Source organism: Dromiciops gliroides, chromosome 3 (genome assembly GCF_019393635.1).
Source record: "Dromiciops gliroides isolate mDroGli1 chromosome 3, mDroGli1.pri, whole genome shotgun sequence".
NCBI classification, from domain to species: domain Eukaryota; kingdom Metazoa; phylum Chordata; class Mammalia; order Microbiotheria; family Microbiotheriidae; genus Dromiciops; species Dromiciops gliroides.
The window spans coordinates 266,792,484-266,816,285 of NC_057863.1; the positions used below are offsets into that span (position 1 = coordinate 266,792,484).

The following is a 23,802-nucleotide window of genomic DNA, read 5'->3' on the forward strand; positions in this document are numbered from 1 at the left end:
AATAGTACTCCAATAAACCTATGTCACACTCTCCTAGCAATGCCCAGCCAGGGTAACAGATGAGGAAGCAAACCAGTGTTCCTGAAGCAACTCATGAACTTCCTTAAGTTTTGAACGTTAGAGCTTTTTCTCAAGATCTTTCATGGAAATAATCATTTCTTCTCCAAATACCATCATCTTCTGTTTATTTATTATCCTGTAGACACTTTATTGTGGTACTCTGTCAATCATTCTCATTCACTACTAAAGGATTTTTTTTTTTATTTGTTTTAGGCACATCAACTAGATCATGCAATTCATTACATTCGTCTCAAGTTCCTGATAGACAATAAGATGCAGTATTATGTTCCAAAGCCAGAAGAGGACATATATGAACTGGTAATTTTTGGAGGAATTCTCAAATTCTGTGGTGGGATTGATGTGGTTCTAAAATAAATGTTCCCAAGTCAGGACCCTGAAGTGTGTGGTGGTTGTTATTACCATTACTGTGATATGAGCTCTTCTTTGTTCAAATGCCAGCTTTCAGTTCTGCAAAGGGGAAAGAGTCAGAACATGAACAATAAGGGAATATAAGGAAAAAGGATGGAAATTACCAAAGATCTCAGAAGGAAGAAAAATCAGATAAAAACCTTGAGTACAAGCAGATAAATCAACAAGAAAGATATTAATAGCAGAAGGGAAGATAGCCTTCAAGGCATCTAAACTAGTTCAAACATCTCTGGATAAATATTGCAGGACAAAGGAAAGTGAAGCAACACCTGATGAGGCAGAGGACTCGTTGGATTCCCAGCAGAGAATTGGATCACAGCAGGATGTTTCCAAATGGTTCAAGAGAGAAATAAGACTTATGAAAGCAGAATTTATTGCTTGCCCAGCAGAAATAATTGTCAGAAAAGAAAAACTTGAATCCACAGTGGTGAGTTTCTTCCAAGAAACAAAAGAGAACAACCAGTTGAAAATATAAACTGAAGAATAATCAAGAAAAAGAGAAGCTATAATATTAAACAAAAATATGATCTCTGTACAAATAAAATGTATTGATCTTGAAGACATAATGTGTGGAGACAACTTAAGGATCATAGGTCTGCCAGAAGAGCATGAAAGGCCAAAAAATATGAACATCATAATGCAAAAAGTAATACAAGAAAACTTCCCAGAAATTATGAACACAGAGAATAACGGGCTAGTTTAAAGAATTCATAAATCCTCTTTTAAAAACTGTGCCGCAAAATCCAAAGCAAACATTGGAATTTATTATTACAATTATGAACAAATTTTTCAAGTGGTAAAAAGAAAGACATTTATTTATAAAGGGAAGGAAATTCAAAAAAGAAATTATCATTGTGCACCTACCCCTAATTACAGAAGGGAATGGAGTAATGCATTTCGAAGGAGCTTGAATACAATTTAAGGTGAAATATCCTGCAAAACTGAGCCTAATTGTCCATCAGAAGGGGTCATATTCATTAGAAGAGTTATTTGAGGGGCAGCTAGGTGGCACAGTGGATAAGCACCAGCCCTCGAGTCAGGAGTACCTGAGTTCAAATCCAGCCTCAGACACTTAACACTTACTAGCTGTGTGACCCTGGGCAAGTCACTTAACCCCAATTGCCTGACCTAAAGAAAAAAGAAGAGTTATTTGAAACATTCCTACCCCCAAAAAGTCAACAAAATATTTGCCGTACCTCAGGCAGTAGAAACACAAGAAAAGTAAATAAATGGTGCAACCAAGGAAGGCAGAAATAATAAAAATAAAAGGAGGGGAAGCTAGAAAGATAAAAACACCCATGAGTTAAAAAAAACAAAAATAATAATGTAACGATAGTGTCAATGAGAGATTTCTTTCTAACGCTACACAAAGACATAAAAGCGAAGATTTAAGTAACAAGTAGAAGTGATGATTGTGGAGCAAGACTGAAACACTGTGGACTAAAACTCACAAAACCCTGCATATGGTATTTTTGGATTTTTAATTTTATAGGATTAAGCTATACAATGAGAGAGTACATTAACAAGAGGGAGGAGAATGTATAATATCCTCTAACTGAATGAAGTAAAAATTATGAAGAGAAAATAACTCCTATAGGCTATCAGGCACAGAAGAGAGGATAGGAGAGAATGGAAACAGCGGCAAAGAGAGAAGTTGAAACAGTGAGAAAGATAGGTGAAAGTTTCTATTTAGTGGTATGAGGGGGTCCTACTGCAAAACACTTCCACGTGGGTGCTAGGGAGAGGTATTTTCTAATGAGAGATGAGATGCTTGTAACCTGTAGAGATTTGGCACTTCCAAACTCTGGGGGAAAAAACCCCCAAACTTGTGCATTTATGGGATAACATATTTCAGCAGGAGAACCCTGGTTCCAAGGGCACTTGACATCTAGAAAAGTGGGAGAGCATGGATCCAGAGAAGAAATTTCATGGTAAATGGAGAAAAATGATGAAGAAAGCAAGGGGTAGTAATGTACTGTGTTTTCAGGAGTATTTTACTATGAGGAAATAATTCTGTCTTTTCTGTCTCCCACAAGAATTGATACCTCTAACAGTGTAGCAGAGCAGAAAAAGAAGAAAAGTTTAAGATTTTAACTGCAATAACACAGAAACTTTAGAAGAGGACATTGAAAATAAATACTTTAAAGTTTTAATTCTTTGAGAAACAGATAATAAAGAAGAAATTAAATAAATATAAGGACCAAGAATATTTAGAATGGACCGAAAGGGAAGAGAAATATTGAAGAGAATAAGGGAAAGAATCCTTTTTAGAAAATGTGCTAAAATGAAAGAAATTGAGGAAGGAAGGAAGGAAGGAAGGAAAAAAGCATTATTTATTAAGTAGTTACTGTGTGCCAGGCATTGTTTAAGAGTTTCATAACTGATGAAAGGGAGAAAGAAAAAGTAATGTTAAATAAAACTCTAAAACTGGGGCAGAATTTGACAGGTGAAGGGGGTGATAGGGAAGAATGTGAGAGGGAGACAGCCCATGGTAATAGGATTGCCTTAAAGTAGAGTAAGCAAAAATAACTAAACAGAAAAAGCATTGTCTTTAAAGAGGAACAACAGAAACACAATTCTATTTCTTAAAGGGAAAAAAAATCTCCCAATATTAGAAATACATGGAGGAAAAATATAAACCAAACTCACAACTTTAAATGTGAATGAATTAAACAATTTACTAAAATGAAGGATTGTGACAGATTGGATAAGAAAACAAAATTCCACAATCTGTTGCTTCTAAGAAACATGCCTAAAAAGCAATTCATTAAGTAGAATAAAAATGAAGGACTGCAACAAAATTTACTATGCATAATGTAATCCAAAGAAACTGGAGCTGCAATCAGGCTATTAGAAAAAGGTAAAACAAAAATCCACAATATTTAAATAAATAGGTAAACTAGATAGACTGAAAGGAATAACAGATAACAAAATATTATTATCAGTTTTTTATGCTCCAAATGCTATAGTGGCTAGATTCATAAAGGAAAAATTAACTGAAATACAAAAAGACATAAAAATACAATAATAGACATTTCCCTTTATAGGTTTTGGACAAATATAACAGAAAGGTTAAACAATAAGAAAAATACAGCGGAGAACAAATCGCTGGAGAAACTTGAGCTAAAAGACTCATGGAGTCTTCTAAATGGGAGTGCCAAAAATTTACATATTTTTCAGCAACATTTTTGCAAAAACTTACTGTTATGTCACAGAAATATTACAAATAAATGTAAAAAGACAGAAATAGTAAACTTTTATTGCTCATAACACAAAATAGTAATCACATTAAGGAGTACAAACAAAAGACCCAAAATTGGAAATTTAATAAAATATCAGGTAATTAGTGGGTAAAAGAACAAATCACAGAGACAGTAGATATGTGAAGGAATAGATAATGATTTAAAAGCAAACCAAAATGTCTGAGATGCAGCTAAAGCAGTTGTTGAGGGAGGGGAGGGGAAATTGCATCCCCTAATCATATATTATTGAAGTAAAAAGGAAAGAATAAAACTGAGTCATTTAAAATTTTTTAAAGGAGCAAATGTATCCCAAATAACTGTGAAAGAAGAGATAGTGAAAATTTGAGAAGAAATAGCTAAACTAGAAACCATAAAAATTATAAAAAATGAAAAAACTGGTTTGAAATGATAAAACCTGATTCTTTGAAAACACTAATAGAATCGATAAACCTTTAGTGATCCTAGTTATAAAGAATTGGACAGAAATTCCAAATCAATAAAGGTGAAGTACCCTAAAAACTTCAAAACCCCAAAGTAAAAAGAATTATCAGAATACAGTAATGTGCTATCAAAACTGAGAACAGAAAATAGAGTACTAACTTCATAAATATAAAAATTTTAAAAAACCCACCAAATTGGACCAATCAGAGTTTTTAAATAATCCAATCTAAGAAAACAACTCTTTGTAAAGGAAGTACAAAATGGGGGGAAATGGATGAATTCACTGGAGAACTCTATCAAACTTTTAAAGAACAAGTAATAGCAATAATACACAAATTATTTTCAAAAATTGAGGAGAGTACTGTGAGATTCAGTTTTATGAGGCAAATATATTCCTAATACCTAAACCAGGGAATGATAAAGCGAAGAATTGTGGACTATCATTAATGAATGTCAATTCTCTATTATCATTCATTATGGCAAAGTTGGATTTATACCTCAGATACAATGATTCAATACGTGGAAAACAATCAATATAATTAAATCATCTCAAAAAAGAAGTACCCCAAATCACATAATTTTTTTCAGTAGATGATTTTGACAAAGTACAACATTCAATTTACACTAAAAATCGTGTAAAGTATAGGCATAATGAGATCTTCTTATACCATTGTAAAAAGTATCCAAAACCCACTCAGAACCATATGTAGTGCGAATTCACTAGAAGCTTTCCCAGTTAATAGAGGACCAAGACAAAGATGCCTATTCTTCCCACTATCATTTGATATAGTTCTAGAAATAGCAATAAGACAAGAGAAAGAAATTGAATGCATAAAAATAGGCAAAAATAAGAGAAATATTTCTATTTTATGATGACAAATGGTTTATATAGAAAATCCTTGTAAATCAGCAAAATTGCAAGCTGCAAGATAAAACAACAAAAATCCACAAGATTTCTAGTAGAATTTCTAATAGAATCCAAGAAACAATAATAGAAATGAGAATATCACTCAAATAACTACAAAACATATAAAATACTGGAGAGTCAAAATACCACAGCATACCAAATACTTGTATATAATTCAGTTAAAAGTGTATTTAAAAAACAACCACCTTAAATAGCCAGAGTTCTTATAGTTGACTATATTACTAAAATAAAAATGTCAGTATTACCAATCAGACTATTAAATAGCTACTTTACAAAACATTAACAAAATTCTTTGGAGAAATATAAAATTCAAATATTAAGTAGAATAATGAAAAAGATAGGAATGAAGGGGGAATATTTCTTCCAAGCCTCATGCTATGTTCTAGAGCATTAATCATCCAAACTATTTTGCACTGGGTAAGAAATAGAGAAGAAAAGATCAATAGAACACATTAAACAAAGGACAAACAGTGGAACTTGATAACCCAGTGTTCCATAAACTGGAAAACAATTCAACAATGAACTTCATTATACCTATTTGATAAACTGCTAGAAAAAGTAGAAAGTAGTCTGGCAGAAATTAGGCTTAGACCAACAACTTACACCATATTCCACAATAAATTCAAAATGTATATGACCTTAATATTAAAGATCATTTTATGAAAAAAATTCCAAATGCAACAGATCATATACCTTTCACAACTAAAGATAGAAGATATATAGTCTTGCCCCCTGAAGTAATAAAAGCAATTTCAGAAGATAAAATAGAGCTTACATGAAACTGAAAAGCTGTATAAATAAAATTGATAACTAATATTGCATGCATTTATCAGAGTATGTACCTATGTGCATTATGAGAGCTACAAATAATGCCTGTGTGAGACAAAAATATGATCATAGGATTTGGGTTTGGATGGGACTTAAATGATCAAGTCCCACTCTCTCACTTTACAGATGAAAATACTGAAGCCCAGCAAGGTGAAGTTACTTGCCCCAAGTACAAAATAATTAGCAGAATAAAGGTTCTATGATTTTCAAGTCAAGTATTCTTATCAGGGCCTTTAAAACTTTTTTCTCTCCTTCCCTCCCACTCCACTCCCAGTACTTTGAGGGAAAAAGAAAAACAAACAAATTCCTTGTAACAAATACACATAATCAACTAAAACAGATCAGTTCATTGGGCATGTTCAGAAAATACATGTCTTATTCTGTACCCTGAATGCTTCACTTTTCTATGAGGTGGTAGATTTTTTTTTTCATTATCCTTTGCAACTGTGAATGGTCATGTTGATCAAGCTTTCAAAGCTGTTTGTTTTTATAGTGTTATCATTGTATGACTATTCTACTGGGTCTTCTCATTTCATTTTTCATCAGCTTATAAAACTTTAAAACTTTTAATTTTTATGTTATTGATTTTATAGCATAAATTATTCTAGTTTTGTTCACTTCTGATTAGTGCATACAAGTCTTTGAAATAATGTATTTCCTCATTTCTTACACTACAATAATATTGTTATAGTCATATACTACAGTTTGTTCAGTTACATGCCATTTGATGGACATCCCCATTTTTTGCCACCACAAAAAGAGGTACTATAAATATTTTTGTACATGTAGGTCTTTGTCTCTTATTCCTTTTGAGTGTAGACCTTGCAGTGCTATGGCCGAGCCAAGGGGCATACATTGTCAATTAACTTTTTATCTATAATTACAAATTTCTTTCCTCATATATGGTTGTACCCATTCATTGACCCACCAACAATACATCATTGTGCCAGTTTTCCAACTTAACATTATTAATCCTTTTCATATAATCTGCAGTAACCAGCGCATTATACCTTACAAAAATATGTTCCTTTTTCTTTAGAGTATAGCCACTGCCTTTTTTCCCTGGTGGGTAAGAGAGGTGATAAAAGATGGCTATGTTCCTCATCACCACACTTATAAAAATTAAACCTAAAGAACTTTTTCCTACTATTATAATTTTTTTTTGACTGCTGAAAGTTTTTGTTAGCTACATAAATTTTATACAGGTAGGTATTGCTAGATACAGATTGGGATTGGGGAAAGCAGTATGGGATGATGATATGAGCTATTTCTTATTACCCACATAAAGAGGTCTAATGTGAGTTAAATTTACTGAGCCACAGTGTAAGCCCCTATGATACAGAGAGAATGAGCATTCAAATAACAACAGTTTACTTAAAATGGTGACCAGTCCTATTACACTCATAATAATTGTCTTAATTTGAGTCATATTTGTCCTTTTCAGCTGTACCAAGAAATTGAAATATGCCCCAAAATCACACGAAATATCCAGATTGAGAAGTCTGATACATCCAGTGATAATTATGGTAAGCTAATTATTCCTTTTTTTTGCTGGGCAATGGGGGTTAAGTGACTTGCCCAGGGTCACATAGCTAGTGAGTGTCATGTGTCTGAGGCCAAATTTGAACTCAGGTCCTCCTGAATCCAGGGCCGGTGCTTTATACACTGCACCACCTAGCTGACCCCATGCTAAACTAATTATTCTTGAGGTTGTTTTTTTTTTTCTTGTGTGTCAGGCCAAAGCAAATCTTGACAAACAAATATTTATTTACAATCTAAAGGCTTATTTCAAACCAATTATTCATCTGACTTCTAAATAATTCAAAGGAGCAAAAACTTAGAGGGGGGAGGGAGAAATGGTTTTCTTTACATCAACTGGAAATGACAGCAAATTTTCTCACTTAAATACAAGAATGCATAGATTATTTATTTCAAAAGACATACCTATATGTGATCATTTATGGCATAGTTGTATACCTGATCAATTAAAGCATCACTACCTCCCCCATTTCTTCAAATCAGAGAGCCTGGTAGTCTGAAATATATCATAACTGAATACAAAATTGTGGCACCACCATTATTCACTCTCCATAATGAATGTATGAAGATCCCTCATGGTTTCTTAAAGTCAGAAGACCTGGGTTTGTGTCCTGTTTCACTACTTACTAACTTCAGTTTTTCCATATATATGTGTGTGTGTGTGTGTGTGTGTGTGTGTGTGTGTATGTATACACATACATACACACATACATACATATACATGCAAACATAGAAACCTACATACATATCTATATCTATCTCATGGAGGTGTGGGGCTTGTGCAGACACCATCAGCTTTCTCACAAGATAAAACCTTTCACATGGAGGACTTTGTGCAGATAGATGACTGGAGAATGTGATGATGTAAGAGAAATACCTTAGAGAGGCAATACCAGTTATAAATCCAACCCGGTCATCCTGTACAGTCTCTTTGATGTATTATCATAGCTTCCTTGCTCATATCTTATTGAATATTTTTGTGTTGATAATTTATAGGCCTGAGCTATATACTGTGTATGTGTTTACAGGTTTTTCAATATCCTCTGTGGAAGAAGAAGGTGTTCAAAGGTTGTATGTGAATAATGTGAAAGAGACAGGTCTAGCATCAAAGAAAGGTAAGTTCAAAAGCCAGACTTTCAAACTATTAATTTTTATCTTATATGATGAAAGATAACACAAAGATAAAATATACCTAAAGGTTCCGTATTATAAATAACATTTATTGGGGGTTTTTTTGAAGTTTTTCCTTTTTGCTCTGCTTCTTCTCTTATAACACGACTAATGCAGAAATATGTTTAATGTTATTGTATATATATAACCTTTATCAGATTACCTGCTGTCTTGGGGAGGGGGGTAGGAAGGGGAGGGAGGGAGAAAAATGTGAAACTAGAAATCTTATAAAAACAAATGTTAAAAACTATCTCTACATGTAACTGGAAAATAATAAAATACTTTTGTAATTAAAAAAATAACATTTATTCATTTGTTGTGAAAGAGAATAGTTCAGCGGATTGAAGGCTGGGACTCACTGCCATCTGTATGTTCCTTTGATTCCTTTGCCTCTCTGGGCCTTGTGAAATGAGGGTGTTGAACTTGGTGACCTTTAAGGTCCCTTCCAGTTATAAATCTAGTCTCCTTTGGACATCAGAAACTCTGCCTCTATCCTCTCATAACCCTCCTAATTCTCTCTCAATTCAAATTTTTCAAACTCTCTCATCACTTTCTGGATGTGTTTAGACAATACATGCTTCCAGCAGCTAAGTAATAGATGACTTACCCAGGACCCACTTAGGTAGACCAAGGTAAACAGAATTGTCTTGGTGTCAAGGTTTTGGATTGAAAGCTGCCTGTTAATTGCCTCTGCTGCCATGGTCAGGTTTGTAAGTTTGAACTGTTTATATCCCTGTTATTAAAAGATTCCTGAGAATTTAACTTTGTCAGGCCAGTAGGACAATTTTGAGTAGTCATTTCCTCGGTGATCCCTTTATGTCCCCAGAGAGGACTTTTCTCCCTGAGTTTAGCTTATGTGTCTGTTCATTTATGGTATGTATAAGGTCCTCTCTTTTGCATCTTCCTGTTCAAATGCAAAAATCAACTGAGCAAGTAGATCTCAAAATTCATTCTTCTCACACTCTCCCTGGTGGTGGTGTACAATTTCATCCCAGGGTGAAATTTTTTGAACCAAATTCTCTGAACATTTGGGTCAGTTGTGCATGATAAAACCTGGTCCCTGGTAAATGAATTATTTAGCTACTTCAGCTCTTGACCATTTACAAGTGATATAGTGTGGTAAAAAGAGCAATGATATTCAGAGTCAGAAGAACTATGCTCCAGTCTCAGCTCTGTTACTTAATACTTATATGACCTTAGGCGAATCACTTGGCATCTTTGGGCCTCAGTTTCTCTCATCTTACACAAGGAAGAAGTTAGACTAGGAGACATCTAAGATCTCTTCCAGCTGTCAGTCTGTGATCCTAGGCCCCTGTGCTTTGTTGACTTGGAAAGGTTTTTCAATAAAGGTGAATGGAAAAAGTAATCATTCCATGAAAAGACAGATCCTTGCAGTGTTGAAGTTTGATCCAAAACACTGTTTAATGGCTAGGCACATCTAATTTGGCATCCTCTTGTCCCATCTGTGATAGCTCCACACTAGCTCAGGATTTTATCACCTTTCCCTGGACTACAGAAATGATATCCTCATCAGTCTCCCTTCTTACCTCTCCTGTTTCCAATTTTTCTTCCCCATAGTTGTCAAAATAATCTTAAAGCATGTCTGACCATGTTCCATTCTGCTCAGGAAATCTTGGGAGGTTCCCTCTTACGTGGAGGATGAAATATCAACTTCTCGACTTGGCATTTAAAGCCTGTTGATCCAGTTCCACCATGCTTTTCCAGGCTTACCTCAGCTACCACCTCCTATCATCAGTCAGTCAATGAAAAGATACTAATAAATATTAATCACTTACCACGTCCCAGGTACTCTGCTAAGCACTGGGGATACAAAGAAATTAAAAAAACACTCCCTGGCCCCAAGGAGTTCACATCTAATAGAAGAGACAGCTTATAAATATCCAGGTATCTAAGAGAAGAATACAGGAGAGATAGAAGGTAGTCTTAGAAGGAAAGACACTCGAAGTGGAGGGGGGCAGGGGGATGTGGAAAGATCCATGGAAGGTGGCATTTGTGCTAAGTCTTGAAGAAAGTCAGGAAAAATAAGGGTAAAAGCGAGCGTTTCCATCATGGGAAGCAGCCAGTGCAAAGGTGTAAAGGTGGAGTATTGTTTTTGAGAAATAGCAAATAGAGCAGTATAACTATATTGTAAAAGGCATGAAGGAGGATAAAATGTAAGAAGACCAGAAAAGGTAAGAAATAGGCAAGTTGTAAAGATCTTTAACTGCCCAACAGAGGACTTAATATTTGATCCTAGAAGTCATAGGAAGCCCCTGAAGTTCACTGATTAAGGATGGGAGGATGAAGAATAATCCAGGCAGCCCTACACTTGGCAAATCACTTAGGTTGCTGGACAATGTACTGGAGTGGGGAGAAATCTGAGGCTGTGAGGTAATGTAGTGGATAGAGCTCTGGGCCTGGGGTTAGGAAGAACCAAACTCAAATTCATCCTGAGATACTTAATAGCTGTGTGACCCTGAATAAGTCATTTCACCTCTGTTTGCCTCAGTTTCCTTTTTTTTTTTTTTTTGGTGGGGCAGTGAGGGTTAAGTGACTTGCCCAGGGTCACACAGCTAGTAAGTGTCAAGTGTCTGAGGTCAGATTTGAACTCAGGTCCTCCTGAATTCAGGGCTGGTGCTTTATCCACTGTACCACCCAGCTGCCCCTCAGTTTCCTCAGTTGTAAGATAGGGATAATATTAGCACCTACCTCACAGGGTAATTGTGAAGACCAAATGAGATGATATTTTTAAAGCACATAGCATAGTGCCTGGCATTTAATAGATACTATATAAATACTTATTACTCCTTGAAGAGTAATATAGTCTAGGCGAGAAGTGATGAGGGCTTGAGCAAGGGTGCTGGGTGTGAGAGAAGAGATAATATGGGAGAGATGTTGTGAAGGTAGAAATGACAAGATTTGGAAATAGATTGTGTGTAGTGAACGTGAGGGAGAAGTCAAGGATAACACCGAGGTTGGGGCCCACCCCTCCAAACATGTTGGTTCTTAGTGCCCTTCTCCTCCTTAAGCTGTATCGGCCTATATGCCATAATTTTCCTTCTGTCTGCCCCCCAGAAGGATTTCAATATAAATTCTTTGTATTTATGTGTCCAGTACAGGACGTCACCCACAGTGGGTACATGCTTGCCAAATTTATTTCCATTTATAAATGTCAAAGATCACTATTGGCCAGTAGAGTCTAGAATACTTCAGTCATTCAGTGGCTCTCTGTGATCTAATCAATAAAGGTGTTGTCTTTATAAGTGCAAATGACATTCCATTCATGCTTTCTTATTTTGTACAGTTTCTATCCATGTATTTTTATATATCTTATATATGATATCTACTCAACATCATGGTCAGATCACAGAAGGGATCCAGTGGAGGGGATTTCAGGGGCTCCAACCTTCTCACTTCATATATGAGGAACTGGAAATTCAAGGAGTGTTAGTGACTTACCCAAAGCCACTTAGTAGTTGTAGGTGTTGGAGAGAGGATTAAAATCTGAGTTCTTAGAAGCAAGAGCCAATGTTCTTTTTACTGCACCATGCTGCTTCTCCTTTCATTCTCAATATTCAGACTTTACAGACTTGGACACAAAACTCTTTACTAAACTCACTATTGGCATTATGAGCACTGAATTATATAATTATGATTTCCTCAAACCAATCATTTAGAGGTTGGCCTACATCAATCTATCCCCTCTCCTTGAGTCTTGTGGGAGGGCAGTCATTTTTAGAGTAGGAAGGAAGGAGGAAATGAGGGAAAAAAGGAAGGAGGGGGCCTTTATTAAGTACCCACTATGTGCCAGACACTGCGCTAAGGAGTTTACAAATATTATCTCATTTGATTGTCATAACAACCCTGGGAAGTAGGTATTATTATCCCCATTTTATAATTGATGAAATTGAGGCAAAGAAAGGTTAAAGTGACTTATCCAGGATCATATAGTAAATGTCTGAGGCCGAATTCAAACTCAGGTTTTCCTAACTCGGTCTCAATACTCTACTCTTTGTATCACTTAACAGCCAATAGAGAGATCATTTAGTGAGTCCTTTGCTAAGTGTTGGGTACCAAAAAAAATTTCCCTATCTCTTTAAAGGAATAATTACAAAGTAAAACTCAAGTTATTATAAATTTCATTCTCTAAGTTGAAGGACAGGTAAATTCACCCTTCAGAGGTGATAGAAACATAAATAACCCATTTTCAATCAATGTTCCTGAACATAGAAGCTTTCAGAATAATAACTAGCACCTTGAACTCAATCTGTTTTTATGACTTTTGGCAGCAATAATGAGTTGAAGAAAATGTTTAACTTAATACATTTTTCTAAGGTAGATATGAGAAACTTTTTCCTTCCCAGCCCTTGCCTCTAAAACCTGCAATAGAGCAACTCTGTTTTAAATTTTAGTATTCCTTCTTTTCTTATACTTTAAATGTTTGCCATAATTTCCAAGACCCTTCCCATCTTTGGGTCTTACCTATTGTTGCCTCAGGATAAATCTCCTCTCAGGAGTGTGGGGAAAAGAATTTGATTCATTTTTCTTAAATAATTAGTATTTTCTCCCAACATATTACATGCCAGACCTCAACTCTCCTCAGAAATGAGATATGAGGTGTGAGAAGGGAAAAAGCTTGTCTGTTGATTGGGCTATAATCATTACAGAAAATCACACTTTTTCTTAAGTGGTTCGGTAATTTTCTTTGGGTATTTCATAAACACCCATTCTCTTAATTTATATTCTTAGTTATTTGCCTGGGGTATTGAGAGATAAAGTGACTTGAATAGTTTACATAGTGTCAGAGATGGAACTTGAATTCAGGGCTCCAAAGCATATCCTTTTGATTCTACTTTCTTTATTCCATTATTACTTCATATAAGTTTCACATTTCTATAAATTCTTCATATTCATCATCCTTTAAGGAACATTCATATTTTATTATATTCATATGCTACTGTCATTGAACTTGTGTTTTCTTTCCATGTTTTTGTTATTACAAATAATCCTGCTTTCATTTTTATTTTTTTACATATGTATCTTTTCTTGCTGGCAGTATCTTTCTTTCTTTTTTTTTTTTTTTTTAGTGAGGCAACTGGGGTTAAGTGATTTGCCCAAGGTCACACAGCTAGTAAGTGTTAAGTGTCCGAGGCCGGATTTGAACTCAGGTGCTCCTAACTCCAGGGCCGGTGCTCTATCCATTGCGCCACCTAGCTGCCCCTGGCAGTACCTTTCTTGGTCTAACTAGTTAAAATTCTGGCTCATGGGATATGACAATTTTGTATTTCTTAAACAGTATTTCAACTTGCAAAATGACTGCAAGCGCTTATGATTCACTAAATTAAAGGAGTATAGATTTCTTGTAATGGTGCATTGGAATTAGCTTCCCTGAATAGGTGGGGGGGAGGGGTGATGGATATATCATAGTTTCATTTTGCAATCTATTCTTTCTTTGGCTCTTTCTTCTCTCTCTCTCTCTCTCTCTCTCTCTCTCTCTTTTGGGCAGGGCAGTAAGGGTTAAGTGACTTGCCTAGGGTCACACAGCTAGTAAGTTTCAAGTGTCTGAGGCCGGATTTGAACTCAGGTCCTCCTGAATCCAGGGCCAGTGCTTTATCCACTGCGCTACCTAGCTGCCCCCTCTACTCTTTCTCTTAATAGATTCCCCCCCCCACCCCAAGTGTTATCACTTAAAAATAGAGCTTTAAATCTCTCATTTCCCTCCTCCCTGCTTGTGTGTGTGTGTGTGTGTGTGTGTGTGTGTGTGTGTGTGTGTGTGTGTGTGTGGCAATTGGGGTTAAGTGACTTGCCCAGGGTCACACAGCTTGTAAATGTCAAATGACTGAGGCCAGATTTGAACTCAGGTACTCCTGACTCCAGGGCCGGTGCTCTATCCACTGCACCACCTAGCGGCCCCCCCTCCCTGCTTTTTTTATGTATTAATTTTCCTTCCCTTCTCACCTTTTTCTTCTCTCCATTACCCTATTCTCCTTTCCAAAAATCATATTGCATGTACTTTACAAGACTAAATTAGTCCCATCAGACAATCAGTCATCTCATACTTTTCTGGCTAGGAAAATGAGCATTACTGTAATAGCTTCTCCTGGAAACAATTGTCTTGTGACTACATGCTGTGGGAGTTTTCTCAACCTGCTTATGAAAGTAACCCAACCTTTGTTGATCTATAAAAATGTAGCCAATGCAAGATCTGATGATGAACAATTTAGTCATTGGTATAAAACTATTTGTCAGCATTTCTTTCTGTATTAAAAGTGCCACAAAAGAAGTTCTTCAGGAACCTTTGAGTTCAAAAGAGATACTTGACTGATTTCAGTAACTGTTCTACAAATACCCCATATGCCATGGAGATAACTGTAGCATATCAGTCTGTTGAATAATCCCTGATAGATAAAACCTGTTCTCAACAAGTTTATATTCTATTCTATAGAATATAATATTCTTTTATATTCTATTTTCTATTCTATATTCTATTATATTCTATTTATATTCATGGCCCCAGCATCTAGCACAACACATACAGTACATAGTAGATACTTTCTAAATGCTCCTTAATTTATTGTTACTCCCCATAATCATACTTTCTTTGTAGTCTTTTTACAGGGAAATTGTAAAAATTGTAACGAATTCAGTATTTTAAGAGAAATAATAGCCACATAAAACCGATTTGAAGACAAGTAAATGATGGTTCACCAGTATTTTAGATGTGTCACAGGACACAGCAAAGTTTTATTGTGATGGAATATTGACAAGAAAATAGCCATTTATCAGAATATATTCTGTATTGGAATGCCATTGATTTCCCCCCTATCTATCTGTGTTTCAGCACTTAGCGTTGGCATGGGGTAACCTGGTATAATGTTGAAGGCCAGAGTCCATGGGTGATGTTCTCTAATTACATGTTTTTCCTGCGATTTGAAATTTTCCATCTTGCGTTGGCAGGCTTGAAAACTGGAGATGAGATTCTTGAAATCAATAATAGAGCTGCAGACACCCTAAACTCACCCGTGCTTAAAGACTTCCTCACTCAGCTGTCACTATGCCTTATAGTACAAACTTATCCTGAACTAGTTGGAGGACAGAAACTACTAGAGACTCCCCCTCATCGTGTGGACAGCCTTGCAGATTTCAATGACAGCACATTTGCCTTTCTCACCAGCAACCCAGGTATGTTTGAACTAGCCTCTTAAAGGTTATTGGCTCTCAAAAGTATTTCCTTTGGGAACCACGGTGGGCCTGCAAGGATCATCTGGATAATCCAAAACCAAAGAATAAAATGTCCTGCCTAAGCTGCCTGCCTGAGGTTCATTTCAATTCAACAAATGTTAATCAAGCATCTACAATGTTCTTGACACATTTGAAGAAAGTGAGAGCATTAACAACGAGAGTGGGTGGGAGAGGATCAGGAGAGGTTTCATATGGGTGATAGTGGCCAAACTGAGCCTTTGAGGAAGCCGGGGCTTCTAAGGTAAGAAGGGAGTGTGTTCTAGGCATGGGAGATAAGGCTGTCTTCTGTACAAAGGCACATAAATAGAAGATTAAATGTTAAGTTTAGGAAATAGCTAGTGGTTCTATTTGGTTGGAACTGAGTATGAAATTAGTCTGGAAAAGTACATGGGGATCAGATTCTAAAAAGCTTTTTATGTCAGGCAGAGGAACTTGTATTTTATCCTGGAGGCAGCAAGAAGATGTTGGATAAGTTGCTTCCTTGCAGCAGGACAAGGCAATGGCATCTTGATTGCTGGATCCTATTTGCTGCTGGACTGCATCCCACAGGTCGACTATCTAGAACAGTTCATTTTTTGATGACCAAGAATTGGAAACTGAGTTGGAATGGCTGAACAAATTACAATAAATGAATGTGATAGAATTACTGTATGCTTTAAGAAATTTTTTTTTTTTTTTTGCGGGGCAATGGGGGTTAAGTGACTTGCCCAGAGTCACACAGCTAGTAAGTGTCAAGTGTCTGAGGCCGGATTTGAACTCAGGTACTCCTGAATCCAGGGCTGGTGCTTTATCCACTGCTCCACCTAGCTGCCCGGCTTTAAGAAATTATTAAGGGTTTTGGGGGTGAGGCAATTGGGGCCAGTGTCTATCCATTGTGCCATCTAGCTCTGCCCCCTTTAACATTAATTTTTAATAAAACTTTGAGTTTAAAATTTTCTCCTTCCTTTCCTCCCCTCCCTCCTCCCTAAGACAGAAAATAATTTGATGTAAGTCATCTATATGCAAACATCTAAAACATATTTTCCTATCAGTCATGTTGTTAAAGAATTAAAACAAAAGAAAAAAACTGAAAAAAAATTAAAACAGTATGCTTTGGAAAAAAAAATTATTAAGGGGGGCGGCTAGGTGGTGCAGTAGTAAGAGTATGAGAGCAGGTGGTACAAAATGAGGCGAGGTTTGTTAGTTATTGAATAAGAATTCTAGAGGTCACATTAGAAGAGGTAAACAGAGTGAGTGTGGGACATAGGAGGCTAGGGTTGAGGTGGATAGGGGTTCTAGGAGAATAAGGACAGTATATTTCGAGACAGCAAGCAATTCATTAACACAGGAATAGAGAGAGCAACAAGTGGTGGGAGTTGGATAATGATAAACTCAGCTGTAAGTGACAGATGAATTAGCATGCTCATAAGATACATTAGCAGTAGGAAAGAATGGAAGGAGGAAGTCCAGTTAGGACACTGTTGAAATAGGCCAGGTGATATACGTGGAGCCGTCCTGAAATGGAATAGCAAAGAAAAGAGAAGGGGTGTAAGAAATGTCACTGAAGTAAAATTGACAGGATTTGGCAACTGATTAGACATGGGCCCAAGGAGAAGGGTAGAGCTGAGGCTGACTTGAACAACTAGAAGGAAAAAGAGGAATTTGGAGGAGGAGTGAATTTAGGAAAGAAGAAAGTAAGTTCTGTTTTGGACAAACTGAGTTTGAGGTGTCAGTAGTACCTATAGAATTAGATGTCTGGAAGGCAGTTGGTAAAGAAAATCACTAAGAAAGGTCATAGAGAGAAGAGAAGAGCACTCAGGACAGAACCTTGGAGAAAATTCAAGTTTAGTGGATGGAAGATAAAGTGATGATCTAGCAAAGGAGGATTCATATAGGTAGGAGAATCAAGACAGGGCATAAGATCGTAAATCCAGAGGTGGAATAGACCTTAGAAGTCATATAATCCAACTCCCACATTTAACGGGTGAGTAATCTGAGGACCAGAGAGACTAAGTGACTTGTGCAAAAGTCGCAGAAGCAGTGGCAGGGGCAGAGCTGGGATTTGAATTCAGGTCCTATAATACAAAGCTTCTTAAACTATGGGTCGTGTAACTGAATGTGTGTGGGTCACGAAAAATTTAGCAGCAGTAAAAAGTTATGTATACCTATTTTATATACTTATATACCTGGGGTCGCATAAAAATTTAGGGGGTGAAAAGGGGTTGTGAGTGGAAAAAATTTAAGGAGTCCTGCTATAATACCAGGTTCCTTCTATTGTACTAGTGTATGGATTATCACAGAAGTCAAAAGGAGAAGGAATATCTTGAAAGAGGACACTGTTATTAATCTCAAAAACTATAGAGAGGTTAAGTCAGTGAATACTTATTATATACCAGGCACTGTGCTAAATCCTGGGGATATAGATACAGGCAAAAATTTGATCCATGTCTTTGAGGAGAGGAAGTAGAGGCACCATTTTTAGATGGCTTTTTTAAGGAAGTTAGCCACAAAAGGGAGGAGTGATGGTCAATTCAGTAAAAGCTTTTTTAAGGATAACAGAGACATGGATTTGTTTTTAGGAAACAAGGAAACAACCAGTAGAGATGGGGGCGGGGATTTAAGATTAGCAAGAGTGGTTGTAGAGGGGACAATCTTCTGTGGAATATGAGTTGCATGGTTGGAATATGGGTTGTTTCATGTAGGATCTTCTATACATTTGTACAGGCTATATCATTTGACTTTGTCTTTGTATCTCTACACCAAATTCAATGTCAAAAACTTACTAAAAGTTTATTAAGTTGAATTATTTTTGAAGGCATGTTTGAAACTTTGGCCTGTAAGCAGAATAGGTTAAAGAGAACCAAGGCCTTCAGGAATTTAAGGCTAATGAAAGTTGTCAGGCAATCATTCCCAACCTCTTTCCTGTTTTTAAAAATTACATCGAGATCAGCCTTGAGAACAATGACCCAGATATATTTTTTAAACCCCAACAAAAAACCTATTATCTTATTCAGCCACGAGGTGGCAGCTTTGTGCCACTGAAACCCAGTTTTTAACTGTAGTACTTTGTGTAATGCAACTTTTAAATTAGTAAATTCAACTGGCATTGTTTAAATTTCTTTTTAGAATTTGTCACACATTGTACACTGATTGTTCAGAAAAATGGTGTCCTGTCCTGTACTTTTTGTTGCCCAAGTATGCAGTAAAGTCTTTATGTAAAATTGTGGATAGATGAGGCTTACCTATAAGATATTAGTTTTGTTACATACTAGATGGGTTATACATCTAAATGGGTACTTGTTCTTATAAAACTGTACTTATTCTGATGAGGCTGACATTGCTCAAAATACTTTTGGAACTCCTCTTTTCAAATTACCTTTAGAACCCATACCACATTCTTTTGGGAATCCTTGGTGGCAAACTGCTGTTCTTCCCTTTGAGGATTGAATTAGTTGTGGGGAGTTGCCAAAAAAGTCTTTTGACCCTGGTCTGGTGAATAATTGTCAAAGATCATCAGAAAGAAGGAGTGACCCCAAAAATCAACAAGACAGTTTTTCTTTCTGTGGTTGAAATGAACTCTATTCAAATTCTGGTGTAGGTGTATTTGTTTAATTTTCATCCTTTCAATTTCCCTTCTTTTCTTTATGGCAGCATGTTTGATTGATTTTTGAACTAGAAGTATGTTTCTCACAAAATGTCATTATTTTGAAATCAACTTATCATGTACGTATGCTGAAGATATTTTCATTTAAAAAAAAAAAATAGGTAGGGAAACTAGCCATCAGACTATTCCCAGATCTGCCAGCCTGGTATTTACTTCAAGGACCTGAACTTTTTTTTGTTGTGGATACTACTTCTACTGGTATAGATCAGTACCATTCTCTAGTAGATGATTGAGTCTTTCCGTGACCAACAACAATAAAAAATGGAGAGTCAGGTTTCATGTGGCCGGGATTTTTGTTTGTTTGTTTTGCAGGGCAATGAGGGTTAAGTGACTTGCCCAGGGTCACACAGCCAGTGTCAAGTGTCTGAGGCTGGTTTTGAACTCAGGTCCTCCTGAATCCAAGGCCAATGCTTTATCCACTGAGCCACCTAGCTGCCCCCATGGCTGGGATTTTTTAATACCCTTGGGTGCCCAGGAAGCTGGGCCAGTCAGATCCTAGGGGAAGCTTTGTCTCCTTTAAAGAAAACTAAACCCTAAAGCAAGAGAGAAAGAGGAGAAGTGGGCCTGAATCAGGTTATAGGCCACCCTTAAAGACCTTATTTCTCCTATATTGATCGTTTCCTTAATTTCCAGGTTAACAGAGCCATAATTCCAAATTTCTTAGTGGCTTACAACTCTATCAACAGTGAATTAAAGTATCTGTTTTCCCACAGCCCCCTCCCTTTCTCCCAGCATTTGTCATTTTTCTTTTCTGTCAACTTTACCAATCAGTTGGGTATGAGGTAGAACTTCAGAGTTGTTTTAGTTTGCTTTTCTCTGATAATTAGAGTTATTTTACTTAACTACTTAGTTGAGAGGGGAAAAGAGGAAAAAATAGAGAACTAGATAAGAGGAAAGAAGAAGGAATTAAGTTAAACAAAACTAGGGAAAGAGAGGTAACAACATAGGGGAGGGTGACAGGGCTTTGAGGGTAAGAAGAGAGCCTGTGAGAATAGACCTTGAAGTAGATGAAGCAAGAACAACTGAAGAGATGAACCGCTGTCATTATAAAGAAAGAGGAACAAAAAAATCCTAATTCAGAGGGGGAAACCCCCCCAATAATAATGGTTTTTATTGTTTTTATTGATAACATAATCAGTTTATAGTTTTCTTTATATTGAACCAAACCTGCATTCTGGTATAAATCTTTGTTATAGTGTATAATTTTTATGATGTTTTGCTAAAGTCACCTTGCTAGTATCATTTAAACAATTTGTGTAAATGTTCACTGAAAATTTTGGTCTATAGTTTTGTTCCTCTATTTTGACTCTCCCTGGTTGTGATCTCAAACTGTATTTTTATCATAAAGGAAATTTGGTAGGATCCTGTCTTTTCCTATTTTTTCTATTTTGTATTGTTGGAATTAATTGTTCTTTAAATGTTTTGATAAAATTCACTTATAAATCCATCTGGTCCCAGGATTTTTTTTTCCTTCAGAAATCATTTAGGGCTTGTTCAATTTCTTTTTCTGAAACAGGATTATTAAAGTCTTCTAGTTCTTGTCTCTGTTAATCTGGGAATTTTATATTTTTTAAACAGTTGTCCATTTAATTTACATTGTCATTTTATTGGCCCTTTATTGAATGTTATTTTTATTGCATTGTAGTCCCTAATAGTTCTCCTTTTTTTTTTTCATTTTTGTGATTTTTTTTTAATGCCCCCATATATGATAAATTTTTGTAAGGGTGGCAGTTTTGCTCAAGAGTACATTGAGATCACCCCCTGTTATTTTTTTTTCTGTTAAGAATTTTATTTTCTAAATTACATGCAAAAACAAATTTTGACATCATTTTTTTAAAACTTTGTGTTCCAACTCACTATTATCTTTTAGTGACTATTTCTCCCTTTAATTTATTTAACTTTTCCTTTAAGTGTTTAGATGCAATTCCATTTAGTGTTTAGAAATGAATTAATTCATTGTATATGGTGCCTTTCAGCAAAATGTAGTACTGTAGTTCAAAACTCATAAGCTTAAGCTATCTATCAGCCTCTTGCCTTATGTAGTAATGAGAATTACAGGTCACTATGCCTGGCAGATTGATGAATTTAAATCTACACGTGTCTCTCTCTTTTCAAATATCAAGCATTTGTTTTCTTCTCTCTCTAAACTCTCTCCCCATCCCCCACAAAAAAAGCAAAGCGAAAAGAAATCCCATAGGAAAAAAAAAACATGCAGGCAAAACAAATTCCTATATTATCCACATCCAAAAAATGTCCCATTATGTATATTAGTTAACTCTGTAGGTAGTTAGTATTCTTCATCATTTGTCCTCTGGATCATTTTGTTGATCAGTTTTTAAGTTTTTGACAATTGTTCATATTTACAATATTGATGTTATAAATTATTTTTCTGGTTCTGTTCATGTCACTCTACATAAGTTCATGCAACTCTTCCTAGCTTTGTCTGTAATCATCTCTTCATTTCTTATCACAAATATTGCATTTATATACAATTATTTTTTTCAGCCATTTCCCATTTGATGAACATCTTCTTAGTTTCCAGTTTTTTATCACAACAGAAAGAGCTGCTATTTGGTACATGTGGGTTCTTTATTGATTGTAGACCTAATGGTGGGTGAAAGAGTATGCAGTTTAAAAATGTTAATTCTAAATTGCTTTCCAGATGGCTATACAAATTCATAACTCAACAGTACATCAAAATGCCTCTTTTTCTGTACCCCTTCTAACTTTGTCATTTTCCCTTTTTTGTCAACTTCATGTATCTGATGTAGGTGAAATAGAACCTTAGAGTTGCTTTAATTTGTATTTCTTTCATTATTAAGTGATTTAGAGCTTTTAAAAAATATAGATATAGATAGCTTAGATTTCTTCCCTTAATTTCTTCATATTCTTTGAACATTAGTATTCTTGCTGTGCTTCTAAATCTCTGGACTTTACCACCATACATATAGCTTTAATTTCTCCCCTTGAGACAAGCCTGTTTATATCCTTTGACCATTCCTTTCCCACTTCTGCTTCTGACTTTCCAGGCTTTGCCGGCATGTCTTAGCTCCCTTTTCACCCTGAAACTTCCATCTGCTCCTATGGCCATCTCACACTGCAATGTCCCTCAACCCTTTCAATCTTCTCATCCTCCTTCCTTCTAGCATTAGAGTAAAGGTGGTATAGCCCTGTTCCACAATTGCTGCTATCTGCTATCCCAGCCCACTCCTGTTCTACATTTCTTGACCTAATCACTTACCTTGGGGTAGAATTTGTGATCTTACAGTGGAATGATAACCCTTTGGGATCGATAATCAATCTAGCACTTGTGTAAGGTCATTATGGAAATAGTTGTTGGGTAACTAGGTTACACTGCTTCCTCCTACTCTTCCATCTTGGCTGTTCTCCCTGTGTGTCTCTTTAAAAGAGGCTTTTTCTTTTATTCCTTGGAATAAGTTGTTCTTGGTTGTTGGCCTAGCTAGTCTGGCCTACAGAACACAAGCAGAATGGTTTCTGTATCTGTTAATTTTCCTTTTAGAGAGCTTACTCTCCCTCATAGTTTGACTTCAGTAAAATTTTTAGAAAGGCTACTCTGTCTCTGAACCCTTTAAAAACTAATTTTCCAAAGTTTAGGGTATATTCTTCTCATCTTTTACCATGAATTATAAGATGTATTTGTCCCAAGTTCCTCATTATGTCTCTCTCAGTAGCAACCACTAGTCTCTCCTCTTTGGTCAGAATTAGATGTACAAGAACACTTTGTTGTATTAGTTGTTCCACCTTTTGAAAAATGAAATCATTATCAAAACAAGTCAGGAACGGCTTGCCTGCAGCAGATGTTTGGATAATTATAATTACTCACCATTATAGCTTCTCTTTCCTTCTGTTTATCTTTACCAAAATGCAGTCCAATTCTGTACACCATGCTTTCTCCCCTGTCCTCCCCCAACCCCAGTTCCTGTATCTGTTCATATATTAATTATGTAATGTTTTTCTGTCACCCTATTAATTTTGTCTACTTCTATCTTTCAGGACCACATCCAATCCAATTCAGTAGGAATTTATTTGTACTGTGTACAAAGTATTGTTCTAGGCACTAAGAATAAAAGTGCAAAAAATATGAAAATAGTCCCAGCTTTCAAGAAGATTGCATTCTATTGGTGGGTGGGTGTGGGAAGTTAGTGATGTGATAAAACATGTAAAAAGATAAGTACATAAAAGCTATTTGAGGGAGGGGAGTGAGAACATTAACAGCAATTAACAGAATCGGGAAGCAATTCACTTAGCTCGTGCATGAG

At 36.0% G+C, this 23,802-nt stretch overlaps 1 protein-coding gene across 8 annotated transcripts in view; it reads left to right on the plus strand.

Moving 5' to 3' along the window:
• The window catches only part of TIAM1 (TIAM Rac1 associated GEF 1), a 323,266-nt gene that overhangs the window by 256,435 nt on the left and 43,029 nt on the right, over nt 1-23,802 (plus strand). For all 8 annotated transcript variants that reach the window (XM_043994258.1, XM_043994259.1, XM_043994255.1 and 5 more), the window contains 4 exons: nt 274-378; nt 7,373-7,454; nt 8,496-8,582; nt 15,595-15,819. In XM_043994258.1, coding sequence (XP_043850193.1) covers nt 274-378; nt 7,373-7,454; nt 8,496-8,582; nt 15,595-15,819 — 499 coding nt within the window. The remainder of the gene's footprint in view (nt 1-273; nt 379-7,372; nt 7,455-8,495; nt 8,583-15,594; nt 15,820-23,802) is intronic.